General features: G+C 37.7%; 1 protein-coding gene across 2 annotated transcripts in view; it reads left to right on the top strand.

Moving 5' to 3' along the window:
* Positions 1-21,239, top strand: part of CTCF (CCCTC-binding factor) — a 34,202-nt gene extending 12,963 nt beyond the window's left edge. For both annotated transcript variants that reach the window (XM_072117789.1, XM_072117790.1), the window contains exons 2-11: positions 4,608-5,405; positions 7,645-7,815; positions 8,142-8,275; positions 8,434-8,554; positions 10,211-10,360; positions 12,286-12,446; positions 13,716-13,898; positions 15,584-15,731; positions 16,143-16,310; positions 19,719-21,239. In XM_072117789.1, coding sequence (XP_071973890.1) covers positions 4,631-5,405; positions 7,645-7,815; positions 8,142-8,275; positions 8,434-8,554; positions 10,211-10,360; positions 12,286-12,446; positions 13,716-13,898; positions 15,584-15,731; positions 16,143-16,310; positions 19,719-19,906 — 2,199 coding nt within the window. In that variant the 5' untranslated portion in view covers positions 4,608-4,630 and the 3' untranslated portion in view covers positions 19,907-21,239. The remainder of the gene's footprint in view (positions 1-4,607; positions 5,406-7,644; positions 7,816-8,141; positions 8,276-8,433; positions 8,555-10,210; positions 10,361-12,285; positions 12,447-13,715; positions 13,899-15,583; positions 15,732-16,142; positions 16,311-19,718) is intronic.
* The last annotated feature ends 345 nt before the right edge of the window (positions 21,240-21,584 follow it).

The raw sequence follows: 21,584 nt of genomic DNA, 5'->3' as shown, positions 1-21,584 counted from the left end.
TACACCGGTCTAAAGATAAGGGCTCTCATAACCCCTCCAACAAGCGTTTGAAGACATATGACCGTAGTCAGCAATATAAATCAATCTTTCCGTACGGGCGTCGGCTGCTCAGTGAAAGGCCATGATCTCCTAGCGTGCTACTATTCTATGGACAATTGACACTGTTTGCCGAAGATTTGGTGATGTACTGGTGTTTTATGTCTTTTCACATTTGGATATAAAGAAAGATTGATTTATATTGCTGACTCCGGTCATATGTCTTCAAACAACTGTCTGCGCATGCTCTGCATGCTCAGACAGTTTACACTGCTCTACAATAAAATAGTATTGTAGAGCAGTGTATTGAACTTGAACCAGCGATCAGAGCATCTCTGGTTCAAGTATGGAAAAGTAAAAACATGTAAAAAATACTAAACGTTAAATAAATACATAAAAATATAAGCCCCTAAAATGTCACTTTCCAATAAGAACACTTAATAAAGTATAACCCCCCCCCCCCCCCCCCCCCCTCTTCCATATTTGGTATTAGTGCGTCCGTAACAATCTGTATAATAAAACAGAATCTTTACTGGTACATTTTACTGCGAAAAATAAGTTCTGCATATGAAAGACGATGATGCTAAAATGAACAACATTTTTGCCAAATTACATTTTATTCAGTAAAAATGTGATAAAATAAAAAAAAACATTATATAAATGAGGTCTTTTCGTAATCGTGGCGACCCATAGAATAAAAATAATATACTATTTTTATGGTATGGTTAACGGCCAAAAAAAAGCACATAAAAATGTTCCTAAAAATTGATGGTTTTCATTTCCTCCACCAACAGTTAATAAAATCTCACCAATTAGCCTATAGATTCCCCCAAATTACGTACCAGAAAAGTGCATCTCATGTGGCAAAAGAAATAAGCCCCTATAGGTCCATAATAAAAAGACAAAAAAATGTATATCCTGTACAATGTGACATAGCAGATCTGATCTGGATGGCGCCTCTTTCCCTTCTATGCCCGGCCGTGCGCCCATACAGCAGGTTACCACCACATATGGCAGTGGTGGGGAACCTATGGCACTGGTGCCAGAGGTGGCACTCAGAGCCCTTTCTGTGGGCACTCAGGCCATCACCAGTCCTGAGCTGTGCACAGAGCTATATTATAGTGACAGCTGTACCTGGGCCTATTTTCTGCTTTATTGGTGTCCTCAGAGTGCTGGTATCAATGAAAACTGTGACAGAGAGGGGAGTATAAATCACAAATGTAAATTTCTGTGTTGGCACTTTGCGATAGATAAGCGGGTCTTTGTTGTAGTTTGGGCACTTGGTCTCTAAAAGGTTTGCCATCACTGACATATGGGGTATCGGTGTACTCGCGAGAAATTGGGCATCAAACTTTGTGGAGCCTTTTTTCATTTTATCCCTTGCAAATGTTTAATTTTCCACCCAAAATGAGTGTATTGTGAAAAAATATTACAATTTGTAGACTGCACCTCCATTTTCTTTTAACCCCTATAAAACAGCTAAAGGGTTAACAAAATTCTTAAAAGTGGTTTTTCATACGTTGAGGGGTGTAGTTTCCATAAAGGGGTAATTTATGAGTCTCGCTATTATTTAGAAGTTGAGCAGGTTTTGGTGATTTTACAAAAAATGTGAAAAATGGCACCTAAATTCTGGGCCTCATAACATTCTAGTAAAATATGTGGAATCTTAAAAAACCATCCAACATAAAGCAGACATTTGGGAAATGTAAGTTATGAATTTATTTGGGTGCTATCACTATCTGCATCAAAAGTAGAGAATTTAGAACGTTGAAAATAAATAATTTTCCCCAATCTTTGCTAATTTTTTTTTTTTTTTCCATAACTAAACAAAAGATTTCATCTAAAATTTTAAACTAATTTGAAGTACAATCTCAAAATCCCCTGGATATCTCATAGCGTTCCAAAGCTATAACCACTTATAGTGACACAGGACAGATTTGAAAAATGGGGCCGCGTCCTTAAGGCCAAAAGAGGCTGCGTCCTGTAGAAACTATAGAATGTTATTACAGTGGAAAGTTGTATGTAGTGAAAAGCTGTTGAAAACTGTTTACATATAGTGGTTAACTAAGAGTGTATATGTTCCATCTACATTTCTAAGAAATGCAAACTTGATGGGAGTGAACTATTAAATGGAACCTGCCATTTTACTTAACCCACCCAAAATAAATACCGTATATTCCGGCGTATAAGACGACCCCCCTACTTTCCTGTTTAAAATATAAAGTTTAAGATATATTCGCCGTATAAAACTACCCCTTTTCCAACGCATACAAAACACCGGTAAAAATTAAAAAAAAAAAAAAAAACAATTTGAATTTAACATGGTCCTTTTTTTTTAATTTAAATTCTTATGACATGCAGGTATATAGCAGGAAAACTGTCGCTCATAAACATAAGGCATACAACAACATTACCATCGTCCATTTTACTGTAAATGTTACCATACTGTACCTTAAATTTTTATTTTATTAAATATTCCATGCCATGTACTCAGAAGCGGAAAAAAAATTCCAAATGCAATGAAAATGGTGAAAAAACACATTTGCGCCATTTTCTTGTGGGCTTGGATATTACGTCTTTCACTGAGCGCCCCAAATGACATGTCTACTTTATTCTTTGGGTCGGTACGATTACGTGGATACCAAATTTGTATAGGTTTTATAATGTTTTCATACATTTACAAAAATGAAAACCTCCTGTACAAAAATGTATTTTTTGATTTTGCCAACTTCTGGCGATAATAACTTTTTTATACTTTGTTGTACGGAGCTGTGGGTGGTGTCATTTTTTGCGAAATTTGATAATATTTTCAATGATATCATTTTTAGGACTGTACGCCCTTTTGATCACTTTTTATAGATTTTTTAAAATATTTTTCAAAATGGCAAAGTGCCATTTTCGACTTTGGGCGCTATTTTCCGTTACGGGGTTAAACACATTGAAAAACCGTTATCATATTTTGATAGATCGGGCGTTTTCGGACGCGTCGATACCTGATGTGTTTGATTTTTATTGTTTATTTATATTTATGTCAGTTCTAGGGAAAGGGGGGTGATTTGAAATTTTAGGTATTATTATTATTATTATTTATTATTAATATATATATATATTTTTTTATTTATACTATTTTTCAGACTCCCTAGGGTACTTTATCGATCCTACCATATACTGCCATACTACAGTATGGCAGTATATGGGGATTTTCCTCATTCATTACAATGTGCTATCAGCATATTGTAATGAAGGGGTTAAAACGAAATAGCCTCGGGTCTTCGGAAGACCGAGGCTACCATGCAGAGGGATCGCCGACCCCGATGACGCCACGGGGAGCGGCGATCCCAGGTAAGATGGCGGCGCCCATGCGCCGCTATCTTTTTGAGGCTGCTGGCAGCTTTGCCGGCAGCCCACGCTGTGAAAACACCGCGATCGGTGCTAGCACTGCAATATGCAGCAAAGACTTACCGGCTATGGAGAGGGCTCATCCTGTGAATACACGGCGGGCGGTCGGGATTACCGGCGTATAAGACGACCCCAGAGAAGACAGAAGATTTTTCTGTCTTCAAAAGTCGTCTTATACGCCGGTATATATGGTACTTAATTGAAAAAAAACTGATTTAAAAGTATTGCCTTTATCCCTAATATCCTTGGTTCTTTTCTATGGCTGCAATGTTACAAGAGAATCGGTTTGTAAACTTGCAACTCCAATTATGAGTCCATTTGATATCAATGGAATCCTGTATTTTTAATTTTACTTGCATTGCCTTACCACCTTGTTCCCAAGGACATGCTGCTGTATGGAACCAGTAGTGGGGACCATCTGCCAATATTCGACTACAGGCATAAACAAATCTGTTTACTTATTTTTAGAGGGATGTAGGGCTGTGTCAAATGTTTTACACGGTGCCTTGCTCGAACATTGATAGAGCGCTCTGTTACAGCATTGAGCACTTCATTTCATGGGACCAGGATGATGTCCCCTAAGGCCCTTTACCCAATAACATTTACATCTACCGAATGTATCTGTTTTCAGGTGATTAGATGCATACATAGGGTAGACTTTGCCAATGTCACAAGGGTAAAAAAATTGGATGGCATCCCCCTGATCACATGACATGCTGAATGGTGAAAAGGGGCATATGGCCTGGACATGAGCAGGACACATCCCCTCTTGTGCCAGGTTAAAATGAAGTTTATTTTATCTGGATGTGGGCAAAACCACTTTTATCTAAAAGGGTGGCATTTAGTTAATGGGCTCAATGGGAATCTGTCACCAGCTGTATTTAGTGAAACATTCTGCGTCGAGTTCCCGTTTCCAGTTATTCGCTACACTATACCTTTCCAGTTGTGTCTTGCTTGTCATCCCATATTGAAAGGCTTTTGTGTGCTTTACACACTGTCCTGGGTAATAACAGGTCTTCATTTACGTTTTTGGTTGGTGTCTTTAATTTAAATAAAGTCCTATTTTTTCATAATTGGGTAATGTTTGCTGAATTTTCAACTTTTTTTTTCTGTTTTACACGGTGTATGTAGTGTATGCAGTCTAAATGTCTCTTTCTCTCTTTTGACTTTAGATTGTTCCCCATACTTTGTTGAAATGGAAGGAGAGATGGCAGAAGCCATTGTGGAAGATTCTGAATCCTTCATGAAAAGAAAAGAAACCAAGACCTATCAAAGACGAAGAGAGGGTGGTGCTGATGAAGATGGCTGTGTTATGGTACAGAATCAGACAGATGTGAATGAGGTGGCCAGTGATGTTAATAGCAATGTGCAGATGGTTATGATGGAGCAGCTAGATTCTACAATTCTACAGATGAAAACTGAAGTTATGGAAGGTGTGGTTCCCCAAGAAGGTGACTCTACAGTTGATGATACACAAATTATTACCTTGCAAGTTGTAAATATGGAGGAACAACCAATAAACTTAGGAGAACTACAGCTTGTTCAGGTTCCAGTAGCGGTTCCTGTGGCTGCTACTTCTGTGGGTGAGCTTCATGCAGCATATGATAATGAGGTAACCAAAGAAGGTCTGACAGAAGGGGAGCCTATGATTTGTCACACACTTCCTCTACCAGAGGGTTTCCAGGTTGTTAAAGTTGGAGCAAATGGTGAAGTGGAAACATTAGAACAAGCAGAGCTTCAATCGCAAGAAGAAACAACATGGCAGAAGGACCCAGATTATGCACCGCCTGTCAAAAAAATAAAGAAGACCAAGAAAAGTAAACTGCGCTATACTGAAGAAGGGAAGGATGTTGATGTTTCAGTTTATGACTTTGAAGAGGAACAGCAGGAAGGACTGCTCTCTGAAGTAAATGCAGAAAAAGTAGTTGGAAATATGAAGCCCCCTAAACCCACAAAAATTAAAAAGAAAGGTATTTATATGTTTCTTTTGTTTTAAAAGATGTTGACCAAAATTGGGGGAAAACGCCCTGCTGGACCACTGATTTCGTTTTATAAGGGCTGCACCTGTGTAGTGGAACGGGAGTCTCTGCATTATAAAGAAATCTGATGCAAGGCAGTTCTGCTGGCCAAACAGTCTCAACTGTAATAGATAATACAGTTCTGACTTGGCTGTTAGGCCGGCAGAGGGAACATCCTTGCATTATGTTTCCATATAATGCAGAGACTCCTGTCCACTGTACTGTGTGCAACCTGTGGGATCCAGTCACCATGCCACACGTTTTGACGTGCTGCGCATGTTTGTGTGCAAGAGCCCCAAATTTCGTGACTTAAGTAAATAACACTCTCTACTACGTATTGAGCAGTGGATCTAGGTAGGTGTAATTTCGGCAACTGCTTCACTTATTCAAGTATCTTGTAGTTGAGCTGAAGAAATGGATGGAAAGGGCAATGCAATTATCACATTTTTACTATTGGCAGTCAGACTTGAACAGCCTTTAAGGATTTGGAAGCCCTAAACTTGGGGCTCATTCAGATGGGCGTTTTTGACATAAGTATGCTATCTGGTTTATTTATTTATTTTTTTGCAGTTGGCATACTGGTCCATTGCTTTCTATAGGTCAGTTCACATGTTGCTCTTCTTGCTATGTGTATTCCCCCCCCCCCACCCCCCCCCCCGCATGAGGGCGACAGATCTCCATGTGAGTCAATTGATCTGTACAATAAAAGGACCGCACATGGCTGGCATCTTTGTGTGGTCCGGTTTTTCCTCAAATGTTGCTAGGCAACCAAATGGTTACATTATTATAATAGGAGGAGTGGCTTCTCTCCGCCCATCACGAGTACAGTAGTAGTTGTTAGCGAACTTGTGACTTGGACCCACAGGAAGATTAGGCGGAGGTTGAGTCCTGCTTGCAATTTCTGTATAGCGTAGCTGTAATTTTGCTTGAAGATTATGCCCAGAAGCCCAGTTTCGCAGCAGCTGGATGAATTTTGTAGCTGAAGCCATGATCCCCAAATGTTTAGAACGGAAAATAGGTTAAAAAAGTTTTTTTTGCGGATGGGGAAAAAAAAAGTACAGAGATATACAGGCAGTCCCCTACTTAAGAACACTCGACTTACAAACGGACCTCTGGATATTGGTAATTTATTGTACTTTAGCCTTAGGCTATAATAAACAGCTATAACAGTTATCATAGGTGTCTGTAATGAAGCTTTATTGTTAATCTTGATTCTTATAACAACCCAACATTTTTAAAATCCTATTGTCAGAGACCGAAAAAGTTCTGTCTGGGATTACAATAATAAAATTTACAGTTCCGACTTGCATACAAATTTAACTTAAGAGCAAACATACAGACCCTATCTTGTATGTAACACGGGGACTGCCTGTATACAGTAAATAAAAGATGCATAAACGATATTGACTAATGTCAACAAGTGGGTTACTTATTAAAACTGCTTATAATATAAATAAATACTAATAAACACAATTTAGTTAAATAGGAAAAAAGTTTGCTTATACTTGGCTTCGGTTAGTAAAATCCTAGGGAGTCCCACCCACTGTTGCCTAGGATAATGCTTGTGGCCTAGGTCAAAGGATCAACATGAACGCAGAGCTCATCAGTTCTCTTCTCCGATAGAGACAGGGTAATGCCAGAAGCCGTAGTGGTTTTTATGCCCCCTTTCTAGCTGACGAGGCTTTAGGACAGAGATTTGTAACTATACATGGAAGTACAAAGTACGCAGAAAGATGGCTAGACGTGCGTGCAGGCAGGCAGGCTTGGCATGGGGAGGGGTGTCAACCCTGACCAAAACTGGACATACAATAAAAAGAACATGGGCCAGCACTGACCACCTCTGTTGCAATACATGGTGTTCACACAAAAAATAGATTTTTCAGATGCTAGTAGAGCAATAACATAATTGGTTCTAATGCATATACATTATATCACATTGATAACACAATAAAAGCTAGAACTGCACATGGATATCACCTATCCATTTTTTATTTTTTTTATTTTTTGGTATGAACTCTCAACAGACAAGTCGGCATTGAATTGCTTTTTAGAAATGGTGTTGCAGAAATGCATAATTTAATCTTTTAAATGTATCTGTTTGCAATCTTTGTCAGAAGATGGAAATCTGGTTGCTATGAAGAAGTATTCAATTAGTGCAGAATGTTTTTACATATTTAATTTCCCAATTTAGGTGTGAAGAAGACCTTCCAGTGTGAACTCTGTAGTTACACATGTCCTCGGCGGTCAAACCTTGATCGTCACATGAAAAGTCATACTGATGAACGACCTCACAAATGTCACCTATGTGGGCGAGCATTTAGAACAGTTACCTTGCTTAGGAACCATCTCAACACGCATACAGGTTGGTTTTCAAAATTTTTCATTCATCTTTGTGTGTTGTAACTTTTTGGCAGTGTAAACGTGGATTGGTTGGGGTTTAAAATGTACACCTGCGATAAATAATGTGCCCATATTGTCAGGCAAAACTAGTTTCTTATTTAGAATGCTAAGCATGTTTACATTTTCGCTGACCATGCCTTTATTGGGCCCTTTGCACCATAAACGTTTGTGTGAAACGGCAGCTAGCATACGGCCGCCATAGAAGTGCATTGGGCATGATCACCAATGTGTGGTTTTTATTTATTTTTTTTTTTAAAATCTATTTTCATATTGTATTACTCATTTTAGGTACTAGACCTCATAAGTGTCCTGATTGTGACATGGCCTTTGTTACAAGTGGAGAATTGGTCAGACATCGCCGTTACAAACATACCCATGAGAAACCTTTTAAATGTTCTATGTGTGATTATGCCAGTGTTGAGGTAAGTGGTAGCAGCCTATTAATTTGTTTCCACTGCTATTTCAGACAAGCAGTGCAATAGCCAGTGTGTAGTACATTGCAACCTATGTTTTTGGGTGGTGTTTTTTTGAGCAAAACTTTATATTGAGGCCTTAACACATGTTTTATTCTCTTGAGTAGGTAAGCAAGTTGAAGAGGCATATCCGTTCTCATACTGGGGAGCGTCCTTTCCAATGCAGTTTGTGCAGCTATGCCAGCAGGGACACCTACAAACTGAAGAGGCATATGAGAACTCATTCAGGTAATTTTTTTGTTTTTGTTTTTTAATTTCCTAAATTTACCATCTCCAGTAATGAAGGGGGTTGACCTGAAACTTCAGAATATTGTTTTAATGCAGTTCCTCCTGACACATTAATGATTACAGTTGGCTCAGCCGCATATTGGGGAACAGGAAGTTCATGCATCATACATCTGTCTATGGAGCTCCGTCATGATATTTGATCAGTACGTTATACAGCACTTTTCACTCTCCTTGATTAGGGACTGATCACTGTTTTTTATATATATATATATATATATATATATATATATATATATATATATATATATATATATATATATATATATATATATATATATATATATATATATATATATATTTACATTACATTACACCCTAGGGCAGTAGAGCCATTCCTCAATGGGTGTGGTGGCTGGCTGCTGGGCATTTAATTACTTGGGGGTAAGTTTCCCACCCTATGCTTGTACTCGAGTCAATAAGTTTTCTAAATTTTGTAGCATATTTAGGGGCCTCAGATTATACTTGGGTCAGCTTATACTCGAGTATATTGGCAGTATGAACACACTGATGTCAAATATGAGAAGGTAACTGGTTTAATTTTTTTTTTTTTTTTAATAAGCTGCAATAAGGGCTGTGCTTTTTATTGGTATAATGTATGGGGTAAATGTAATTTTTTTTCCCCTTCTCGGTCACCATATGGGTACAGTGACAGTTTTATTTTATCATATGGGTTGTTAGATGTGGTGATGCCCAATTTGTAATGGTGATTTTGACCTTTTTTTTTTTTTGTGCCCCCCCCCCCCCCCCAAAAAAAAAAAGACAACAAAAAACAACATTGTTTGACTATTATTTTGGGACATGAACAAGTGATCACTTGTGCAGTGTAATATTCTGCAACACTAATGTATTGCAACATATTACCTTAGTCAGCCTATTTATTCTGCAGAGTGCACGATCCTAACAGGCTGCTACTGAAGGCAGCCCTGGGGTCTTTATTGGTCCTTAGGGTTGCCGTGCCAACAATCTGCCCTTCACAGAGGGTGCAGATAGACCTGCTAATGCCCTATAAACGTTAAAAGCCAGGGTCGCAATAGTCACAATCTTGGCTTTTACTGCGGGTTCCAGAGGTTCTTCTCAGCTTTTGAGCCTGGTTGATAACCATGTTGTAACTCTGAGTCATGGTGTGGGAAGGAGTTATACAAAAAGGGGAAAAGGGGTTTGTCAGTGTTTAAGGTTTTACATTTAAAAAATTATCTATTAGAACAAAGTATAAATTTGGTATTGTGCCAACTGGCAGAAGAAAATGGATTAAATGCATGTTTTCTTTTCTCTTTTGTCAATTGCTATGCTGTTTTATAATTTTTCTTTCCCTTTTTCTCCTGTATACTGCATGGAAAATTATATGCTCTATATACTCAATTATGTCATTTAAAGTTTCGCGAGTGAAAAAGGCTCAAGCCCTATTTTTTAAATGTGTGTTTTTTTTTTTTTTTTTTTTTTTTTTTAACCCCACTTAAAAAAAAAAAAACACACACACACAAATTCCACATTGTTTATTAATCTGACCTAATAAATATGGTAAATTTAGTTGTGGAGTATCTTAAAATTTGTATGTGATGCTGCTCTTATTCTGTAAATCTTTGTCTCATTTACTAGGTGAAAAGCCATACGAATGCTATATTTGCCATGCACGTTTTACCCAAAGTGGTACAATGAAAATGCACATATTACAGAAACATACAGAGAATGTTGCTAAATTTCATTGTCCGCACTGTGATACAGTTATTGCAAGAAAAAGTGATTTGGGTAAGTTTGAGCGCGTGATACAGTATATCCTGTATATTTTAATTACCTAAAATGTTCTGATATATTTTGAAACTTGATCACTTATTTATCCTTATATGGATGCTTTTAAAGCTAGTAGCTCTATATACCAGCTGATACATACAGTTAGTAGTTTGTTGGCTATTAAATGTAATCTGTCTGAACTAAACCTTTAGTTCTGATTCATGTTGTGTAGTGCAGGTCCTTCAGCTCCTGAGTCATGGGTCAGATTTCATTTTCAGATGTTAATAAAATTAATGCTGAGCTGGTTGCCATGAACAACTAGAACAGTTCTGCTCTGACTTTTCTTTGGCTGCACAGTGCTTGCCAAATCGGTCCCTGCCACCATTGGGGCTCACAATATAATCACCCTCCATAAATAATAAAGATTACTTGTTTACTTCCTATGGGGAGCTGATCCATGGTCATGTGATACCGCAGGTGCATTGCTCGGTGGTATCAGAGTAATCGGAGTCATATTGAGTTGTGCACGTGTATCATCACTTTTTTTTTTTTTTTTTTGTCCACTTGACATGAATGTTGGCAAGCAGAGATTCAAAATGCCAAGAGGAATTCATACAGCAAGCATATAAGGCAGTGGTAGCAAACCTATGGCACGGTGTCAGAGGTGGCACTCGGAGCCCTTTCTCTGGGCACCCAGGCCATCACCAAAGAGGACTCAAGTTAACTACTTGCACCACCAGGCAGCCAAGGACCTGTCATGCTCAATGTTATTATAAAGCAACAGCGCTGCCTGGGACTACAGGAGGGGTGGAAAGGTGTGGACAGATCAGAATCATTGTTGCTCCTTCTCGAAGCAAAAAAATTTCTTCCTGTTCTGGGAACCATTCTATCTACTGTATTGGTGTCCTCAGAACACTGATAAGATTGAAAGTTAAAACAGAGCGGGTAGCAATAAGTTGGGGAACTAATTGCCATGTTGGCACGTTGTGATAAACGGGTGGTTATGGGTTGTAGTTTGGGCACTTGGGTCTCTAAAAGGTTCGCCATCACTGATGTAAGGAAAAGTAATAAACATTTTCACATCTAGCAACAATAATCTTTATTGAAAATGCCTTTAATGATCTGTCACAAGAATAGAAAAGGTTACTGCACAGCTTGTCAAATGTATAATCACAGCCTGGCCATGGCACTAACACCAGGTATCGCAATAAATCCAGGATTGCAGTGTCTAAGGAGCTGCAGACTCTCCTCTGGCATCCTGCAACATAGAACACCTGGTGCCAATGGTGTCACACAGCAGCTTGGCATCCACTGAAGGACCCAAGCGCTATCTGTGTTAATTACTTATTAGGCCAGGCCGGTGTCCTAAATAGATGACGGTCAGGGATGGCATGAAGCGCTGCAATACAGTGGTGCAGTGCATTTTATATAAGAAATCACATGGTCTCTTGTGAGTGATCTGTAACAACCCAGGCTACAAAACTGTAATTGTATTTATCCTGTCGACAAAAAAAGCCTTTTTTAAACTTTTTTACATTTTGCACAATTATATTAACCAAACTTTATGAACCCAATGTGTTTACAAATAAAATGTTCAGTTTTTCTTCTTTGACATAAAATAAGGAATTCTTTTATGTTTTATATTGAGTATTTAAAAATTAAAATGTATATTATATTATGTGAATATAAGCCTTTTTGGAATCCTACATTTTGTAAATTTAACTCCAAAGAGACCTAAAAATAAGATAAGTCCTTAATCAGTTAAGTTTTAACTAGCACTATGCATCATGAAAATTAATACTGCATAAGTGTTTTATGGTGGCGTGCTGAGAAAGTTATGGCTCTAAACATTTGTTAAAAATGTCTGTCATTAAATGGCTTTTTAGGCCTCTTCAATATGGGGTTAACGTGTGTTTTTTCTGTTTTCCCATCCAATTTTTAAGGTGTTCATCTTCGTAAACAACATTCCTTTATTGAGCAAGGCAAGAAGTGCCGCTACTGTGATACAGTCTTCCATGAGCGCTATGCTCTCATACAGCACCAGAAGTCTCACAAAAATGAAAAAAGATTCAAATGCGATCAGTGTGAATATGCTTGTAGACAGGTAAGAGCATTAATTTTAATCAATATTTCTGCATAATGGGGTTATTACATTACTGAAGCGCAGAGGACAATTTTTTTTTTTTTTGAAAGAACAGTAGATTTGTGCTTATGGTTTTCATATACCGTATATACCAAGTTGTTCAGCACAAAAAATGTGCTGTAAAGCCATAACTGCTGTTACTCAAGACTTTGAAACTAAAAACTCTCCTTTAAGACACTACCCACAGGTCTTCTCTCCTGTCTCAGAAGACTGAGCTTGGGAAGGGGGCTGCTGGCTATCCAATGCATTTCCCATCCGGTGCACTGGTAAAATGAAAGTTTGGTAAAAAGCTGTGTTTGGTTGCCATGGGCAACTAGAAATATTCTGACTTTCAGACGGCTTGATAAATCTGCTCCAATGGATTTTCCAAGTTCTGTTAAAATTAAGTGCCTCGACTTATACTCGAGTATATATGGTACTTATTGTTGTATTGTACCTTTTAACAGTTACATGGGTTAAAAGATTCCAATTGTGAATGAGTGTTGGGAGCGACATCATTTTAATAGTTATTTATTCTTTCCTTTATTTATGTAGCTATAGATTCCGCATCGCTGCACAGAGCTTGACAAATCAATTTAATGGCAGGCATTTGTACCAGCATGTATAGATTTTGGTTGCAATTCTGTAGGCAAAGTTTGCCATCAAAACTGCATAACTGATAAAGCAAGTTATTTGTATATTTGTATCAAGCTATCTGTAAAGTGTAGTTACCTACAGCCACATTCAAATGTCAGGGTGAAGTATTCTAGGTCAAGCATTATGACTCCAGTGTTTTGAAAATATGCACTGGATACTTATCTTTACATCACTACTTTCCCTATGAGAAGAACCTATATGTATATTAACGTACGCAATTAGACATTATTAAAAAAAAAAAAAAATCCAAAGTGTTTAATACTGTTAAAAAAACACAAAACAACTTGGGGCCCTTATAGTGAACGATGTAAAAGTCTAATCTTTAGTAATACATATACCATAGACAAATATTTATATTTTTATATGTATGTATGTATATGTGTATATATATATATATATATATATATATATATATATATATATATATATATATATATTATTTTTTTTTTTTTTTTTTTTTTTCATAAACCTTTTTAGATCTGGGGGCTAAATTTAAGATATGTATTGATACTGGTTTAAGACACAATCTAAATACAAAAACTGTTAAATATGTACTTGCCCTTATTTACATGCAATACGCCTTCTCTTGTTCAGGAACGCCACATGATCATGCACAAACGTACCCATACCGGTGAAAAACCATATGCATGTAGTCATTGCGACAAAACCTTCCGTCAGAAGCAGCTTCTGGATATGCATTTCAAAAGATATCATGATCCAAATTTTGTTCCTGCTGCATTTGTATGTTCAAAGTGTGGAAAAACCTTTACACGAAGGGTAAGTTTATTTATTTTATTTGGTGGGGTTTAAGGATTAACCATTATTCAACTTAATTTGAAGTGGAGTTTACTGCTGGAATTACATGCTTCTGCTACATCATGCTATCATGCTACACAAAAATGGCACGATTCAAATGTTTTACTTTCACAGAGCAGAATAAAGTAGCTTTTTTTTTTTTTTTTTTTTTTAACGTGGTTCACCATACAGTATAATAAACATGATACAATGATTCTGTAGGTTAGTATGATAAAAGGGAACCTGTCACCAGCGGAATGCCTTTTAAACCCCTAAACATCCCTTAGAGCACTCTATCTTCTACATCAGCTCTGGGCCTCCCAACATGCATCTTTAATCCCAGCATGAATCATTGTTTATCATGTTGAAGTTGCGGTGGGACCTTGATTTTTTTATTTATTTATTTTTTTACAGTTTAGTGTCTCTAGCTTTTGTAATCTTTTTAAACTTTAGGCAATCTAGTGTTTTAACCACTTAGTTTACTCTTGCATCTATTTTAGAGAAATTGATATATCTACTCCGTGATTAATTGTCCCTTTTACATGCCTGTAAGGACAGGTGTCCTTTAACTCTTTCTGCTCAAGCATGGAGAAAAATAGCATATTCTCTGCACTCTTTTAGTTAAATCCAGCCCCCCCCCCACACACACACCATTTAATGTTTAGCATCAGTAATGTTACATTTTATTTTATGGGTCAGAAATATTATGTCATATGTGTTTTGTTTTTTTCTAATTTGAGTGCTAGTTAACCCGTAGATAAAAATTTTTAATGCTATAAATTTGGATACTAAGAAGTTGATGATTTAATTTTTATAAAATTTTCCTGTAGAAGAGAAGTAATTGTTTATGCATAAAGAGACTTGGACTCTAAAGAAGTTCAGCATCTTCAGAATTGAGGGGATAGGGGTGGGGATGTATTTAGACATACAGGCTTTTACATACTCTTAGGTTTATTTCAACTACTTGCTGGCTCCATAAATTTCTAGCTCTATAAATTTGGTATTGCTGTGATCGTACCAACCCAAAGAATAAAGTTAGACGTATCATTTGGAGCAGACAGTGAAAGTCTTACAATTGAGGCCACAAAGTGACAAATTTCCACATTTGGATTTTTTTCTTTAACCAGCTTCCCAAAAATTTGTTACGTAGAAAATGAGCCTTCACACAGTTGTAGATATTTGAAGGTGTGGAGCGAAAAATGACTGCATAAAGGCTGCGTTCTTAAGTGGCTAAACTTTACCTGGCTTCCTGTCACCTATGTTCCCTGTGTTCCCAACAAAGACAAGTCCCCCACCCCTCCTGGGTGAAATGCTGCTCTTCATTGTCTTTGAAAAAACAAACCACCTCTATTCTCCCAGTCGCTTCTTTCCATGCCTCTCCTTCAAGCTGCAGTTACTGTCAGGAGGTTGTTTTTCGAAGTGAAAGAGGAGCATTTTACACAGGAGGGGTGGGGGACTTGGCTCTGCGATCAACATGCCCATATGATATGTTCCACAAATGCAAGAATTTTGATAAATAGTTTGGGGATATGTGTTAAATGTCTGTGGGGACATGAGGGAGGCTTAAAAAGGGGTCTCTGGTCACAGGTGTGGGTCCTGACTTGTTTGTGCTGCATATATTTGAATGTACAATTTTTTTTTTTTTTTTTTTTTTGTGCCTCTTTTAGAATACAATGTCAAGACATGCAGACAATTGTACTGGTCCCGATGGTACAGATGGTGAAATTGGAGGGGTTAGTGAAACTGTCCATAAAAAAGGGAAACGTGGCCGCAAAAGAAAGATGCGCTCTAAAAAGGAAGGTTCAACCGATAGTGGTAAGAATATAGAATTCAGGATAAAATTTGATTGAATTAAGTGAATTATACATTTCCTGGATCCTTTGTTATTATGACAGGATCAAGAGGCATGGTTCCCTTTAATTTTCACTCGGACTGCGTTCACGCGTGGCGTTTTGGATGAGTCCAAACGCATGTCTTTGTTAATGTTACAATGAGTTTGGCTACTCTGGAAGTGGTTTTCTTTGATGTAAGTAGCTGTAGAGTAGCCAAACACATTGTAGCGTTTAAAAAGGCATGCGTTTTGATGCATCCAAAACTCCACATGTGAATACACCTTCAGAGTTTTGGCGATTATTTGCTGCACTTGGTTCCACAAAGTTTTTGTTTTGTTTTTAAAGTTCTACATAAACTTGCATATAACAACTTTCTTTTATTCTTTTTTTTAAGAGGATAACGCGGATCCAGATTTGGATGATGAAGATGATGAAGAGGAGGATGACGAACTTCCAGTTGAGATGGAAGAGCATGAACAAGAACAGCCACTAACAACATTAGCTCCACCTGCTAAGAAACGCAGAGGAAGGCCACCAGGAAAAAGCAATCAACCAAAACAATGTAAGTTCATCATTTACGTTCAGTTGGCATAAACTTGTAACTCAAGCACCTACACCTTTGCATATACATAAACTGGCACAAAACTTATGTGTCTATGGCGGTCATTAAGGGTACTTCTTCTGATGCAACCCCTTTCTACGGAAGAGGATTTTGGGACATCACAGCCCAGACCCGACACTAATATCCAGGATTGTAAAGACTCAGATCCCGGGTATCCTCGGTCAAGCATCACTGTTGCGTGTAAGTGTGTCCCCAGTGGATAGTCTCCCTGTGGATTCTGCCACAGCCCCCGGGTCTGTGTTCCCCGAGGCTGCCGTCTCCTCTTCACTTCTGGTATAAATATGTGCTTAAAAACCCTAACACGGCTTATACTCGAGTGGGCATTGGAAGTTGAGTACACTTTTTTGCTATATACTACAGGAGGCTCTGACCAATGCATTACCCACCCTCGGCTTACACTCGAGTATATAGGTTTTTCCAGTTTGTTTTTTTTTTTTTTTTTTTGTTAAAATTATGCTTTACTCAGTTTGTGCTCGAGTATATACAGTACATGCCCTTATGTGATACGACTGGGGAAAAAAAACAACTTTTAGCAAAAATAGGCCCTCAACTAGACCTGTCAACAGAAAAATACAGAAGTTATTGCCCTGAAAAGTTGTCAATAGTAAAAAAAAAAAAAGTGATTTTCTCCAATGTTGGTTTTGCTCAGTAAATTTGAGCAAAGATAAGAAAAACCTATATAAATGAGGGTATTGCCTTGGGCTGGATTCGCACGACCGCAAGGGGGGCCTATATATACGGCCGATATACGTCCCCCATAGACGGCAATGGGCGTACGGTGCCCTACGGGAGCGGTACGGTGTGGCACCGTACCACCCCGTGAAAAAAATAGGACATGTCCTATTTTTTTCAGGGCATACGGCGCCGTGCGCCATGTATCCCTATGGAGAGGTGCGGGGGTGAGCAGCGCTCTACCCCTTCTCCTCTCCCCGCGCGCTGCTGTGTGCCTGCCATGCTACGGCACGGCGGGCACCTGTCGTGTCAATCCAGCCTTAGTCGTAGTGAACCAGATAAAATAAAGATATAATATTTTTTATGTTTCGATGAGTGGGGCGGAGAGGAAAAAAAATTGATAATTTAGTGTTTGTCCCCCTTGAAATAGTTAATATATGTGTATATATATAACCTATAAACCCCTAAAATGAATTTATCTAGAAATTGAATCTCACCCCGCAAATAAGCCTCATATATTTGCATTACCAAAGAAATTAAAATTTTATAGCCTGTACAATGTGACAATACAAATCTGCTCTGAATGGCGCTGCTTTCAGCTTTCAATTGGGCATTAAACTTTTTGCAGAGATTTTAATCATTTTGTAGTTTCCAAAATGATTCAAAAGTTTCTAAAATCGCAGTTACTTGAGGGGTGTAGTTTCTATACTGCGGTTATTTATGGGGTTTAGCTATTATTTAGGCCTTTCAAAGTCACTTGAAAGCTGAGTTGTCCCTCAAAATTTGAGTTTTGGTGATTTTTCATGAAAACTAGAAACAAATCCTGCCTAAAGTTCTAAGCTGCATAACATCCTAGATAAATGAGGATGCATAAAATATCATTCCAATATAAAAGACATTCTGGAAATGTTAAACTACACAAAAAGGTAGACAACTATCTGCCTTGAAAGCAGAATATTTCTCAATTTAAAAATCCCCTGGATATGTTAAAGTGTTCCGAAGTTATAACCAATTATAGTGACACATGTCAGATTCGAAAAAAATCGAGGCTGGTCATCGAGCTGAAAACTAGAGTCGGTGATCTAATAGTGTTTCTAGGTCATCTGCACAGGGCATGTGCTTATAGGGTTTGTATAGCTTTTCAGTCTCATGTTCTAATTATTTCCATTCCATTGGCACAATTAATTTGTATCTTTTTATTTGTTATAGTAGCCCTGTTAGGGCTTATGAGTTGCTATTTGTGGTTTTACTTGAGAATTTAGTTACTTTATGAAGCGTGTGTGAAATCTATTTTTGAGTTGACTCTGTCCTTGAGCGCTGTACTGTTGTTTGCTTTGTGCTTTTTCTGTAAACGTGAAAATGGTAGAGGATAAACTAGCAATCCTAAATATCTGACATTTTTAAAGCGAACCTGTCAGGCAAATCAACCCCCCCCCCCCCCCCCCCCCAAAAAAAAACTATTTTCATAAACTGCTATTAAAAAGCATTGCCCCTGTCCCTGCATGCCTGTAAACTTAAAGGGAACCTGTCACCAGGAGACCAATTTTTAGCACTCCCCTAGACCCCAACTTCGCACGGCCGGCTTCGCATGCGAAGTTGCACAGGCGCGAGTGTGCCTGAGAGCTCTGCGACGTCACTGGCTCTCTGGCACTTCCTATTCAGACGCATGCACGGTTGCGTGCATGGTGCACCGAGAACGTATAATGGTGCGCCAAAGGGGGGGGGGGGGGGGTTGAAATCTAATGAATAAAACAGCTTTAAAAGGCATACATTGGTTTCTAAAAAAAAGGAAGATCTGCTCCGACACCAGCTCACCCTGAGCTGGTGCAAGGTATTTAGCCTTAAAGGAAACCTACCACTTTAAAATGGTAGTTATAACTCTCAAAGTCCGCAATCGACTGCAGTTTGCTCAAAGGGGCCGTAATTAGTGCTGCAAAAGCCCAAAAGTATTTAGCAAGTCTGGGCAGCCTCAAATATGCAAATATGTAAAATATATTGTCATGAAAGACTTTCTCTTGGGCTGAATTAAAGTGCGAGCGGGATGTAAGTACGGCCTTACATGCGTCTCCCATAGATGACAGTAGCCGCACAAAACGTGTGCTCGCCGTTTCGTAGCCGCAAAAAGATAGAGCATGCTCTATGTATGGTGGTATTTACGGACATGTGGTATTATTTTCAATGGCTGGACGGACATGTGTTTTTGTAAATGCAGCCGAAGACCTACATTATGTGTTTATGCACTCCCCTTTACCTACTTTGGAGAAGATGTATCAGTCTCTCTACACCAGAATAATGGAGTTACTTGAACCTGAAATGCTGTGCACCAGATATGAGGGTTTTTGAAAATTTTTAGGTGGTTTCTGACTTTTCCAAAAAGGGGTGTTACCTTGAATAAAAGGGGCAGGGCCTTATAGAATTTTCTGGCACACAAGCAATTTCATACATTGTGGCTCAGGGAACTGGACCAACTATTTGGAGATGCAATGTACGACTTGCCAGACTAACATTGCATCAGAGATGCTGATAAATCTGGTGCCGCAGAAGACTATCTAGTTTTACTCTACTGTACTGTCTAATGACATGCATTAATACATCTCTGGCGAAGTGACTTGTAAAAAATATCATAACCAGAACATCAATTTTCACAGACTGTTGTTTTTGTTCTTGTTGTTACAGCTGCAACAGTTATTCAAGTGGAAGATCAAAATACAGGAGCAATTGAAAACATCATAGTGCAAGTGAAGAAAGAAACTGATATGGAAGCAGAAGTAATAGTGGATGTTCCCCCTTCTGCACCTACAGTTGAAGGTCCAAATGGTGACCTCAGTACGCCAGAGATGATCTTTAGCCTGATGGACCGGTGATGACCGAAAGATTTGATGCCTTCTGATTGAACTGGCCCGGGCTGTGTTTAAATGGCTCACTACTATTTTATGGGGGCTTTTTCCCTTTTTTGTTTGCTTCCAGTACATTTTAAGGACTTTTACTGAACCTGTAAATGGGGAAACGTGGTAATAAACTATGAAGACTGCATCCTCAGTCAGCCGATGTCTGAAACGTGAAATCATGGACTCCAAAAAGTTGTATGTAGTGTTGGTGGCATTTTAGAGATTTCACTAAAACAAGGTGACTACTTTAGTAGTTGCTTATTTTTATGTTTTGGCATTGAGTTCTCCAAGTAATGGTCTTTCCCAATTTAAAAACTAAATGGCTTTTTTTTTTGTTTTTGTTTTTTTTTTTGTTTTTTTTTTTTGTTTTTTTTTAGCAGATTCTTTGAATTTTTAAATTGTAATAGTCATATGTAATTAATGTCAAATGCAAATGGACTGGTTAAAATATCAGCTACTGTTGCATAAATTGTTTGTATTAGAGAACTGAATTCTGGGGAGGCCTATGTTTTTATTGTTTAAAAAGACATATAACACTGTTTCCAGAAGTACAATTGATACACGGATAAAACATGGACATCCATCATTGTATACTGTGTGTGTGTATAATATTTATATTATATACATTATATTTTAATATCAATATTAATATTGATGATACTATTTATTATACACACATACTCCTGCTTCAATGTTTTTTTTTTTTTCCTTGCTTTGATGTGCAACACTTAATTCTGTAAATAACTTTTTTTACATTTAATCTTTTTCTATCAAGAAGTTTAAATAACTGTTAAAAGATGTAGTCAGATTAATTTTAATGGCTGACACAGGAAGATAAAATACTTAAGGGTTCCTGGATGAGAGAATTTCAAATCTGAACCAAATGCGAAATGTGTGTTTTTGTTTTTTTAATTATTTTTTCCATACTAATCTTGACAATAAGATTAATGATGTATGATCCACATTTTGCCATTGAGTTCTTTAAAACTGTTTTTTATGCTCTTCCTTCAAATAGGTTGCATCCATAAGAATAATTACATCATGTTAAGAGAAATTCCATTCCTTTTGCCTGTAAATTAATTTTCCTTACATGTACTGCTTTTCAACAGCTATCAATTTAGTTTTTGAAAAGTCTCAATCTCTTTTGTTGATATACTTTCAGAATTATTTTATAGCATTCTGTCCTGTGATATTTTCACTATTTTAAAAGGCCAATATTGATTCATTGTTAAATATTGTGATGGGCAAAAAAGTAGGATTTTTCAAAAGCGAATGTACTACTGTACAGCTAATAAATAATGTAGGATGATTTTGTGTGATTTTTTTTTTTTTTTTTTACATTTTGATATTAGAGTACATTTTTTACTTTTCCCTACTCCTACACTTTTAGGCTCCATTATATTGCCCTATAACCCAAACAGTATATCTGAAGACTTCGCTTCAATGTCAAACTGCATTGGCGGGTTTCTTTAACAAACCTTTTGAAATGCCCAATAGTGTCCTTCGCACAGAGAGAGTGCCAATTTACACTCTGCTTCCTAGACATTCTAAAAGGTGCTACAAGAGGTTTGTTTTTAAACTTTTGTATTGTTCAGGTTGCATGATGAATACAACTTTATTCGTAGGGTTAAAGGGTTGTCCACTTTAAGCAAAT

This window comes from Engystomops pustulosus, chromosome 7 (genome assembly GCF_040894005.1).
Source record: "Engystomops pustulosus chromosome 7, aEngPut4.maternal, whole genome shotgun sequence".
Lineage (NCBI taxonomy): Eukaryota > Metazoa > Chordata > Amphibia > Anura > Leptodactylidae > Engystomops > Engystomops pustulosus.
This window is presented reverse-complemented; position numbering and strand designations above follow the sequence as displayed.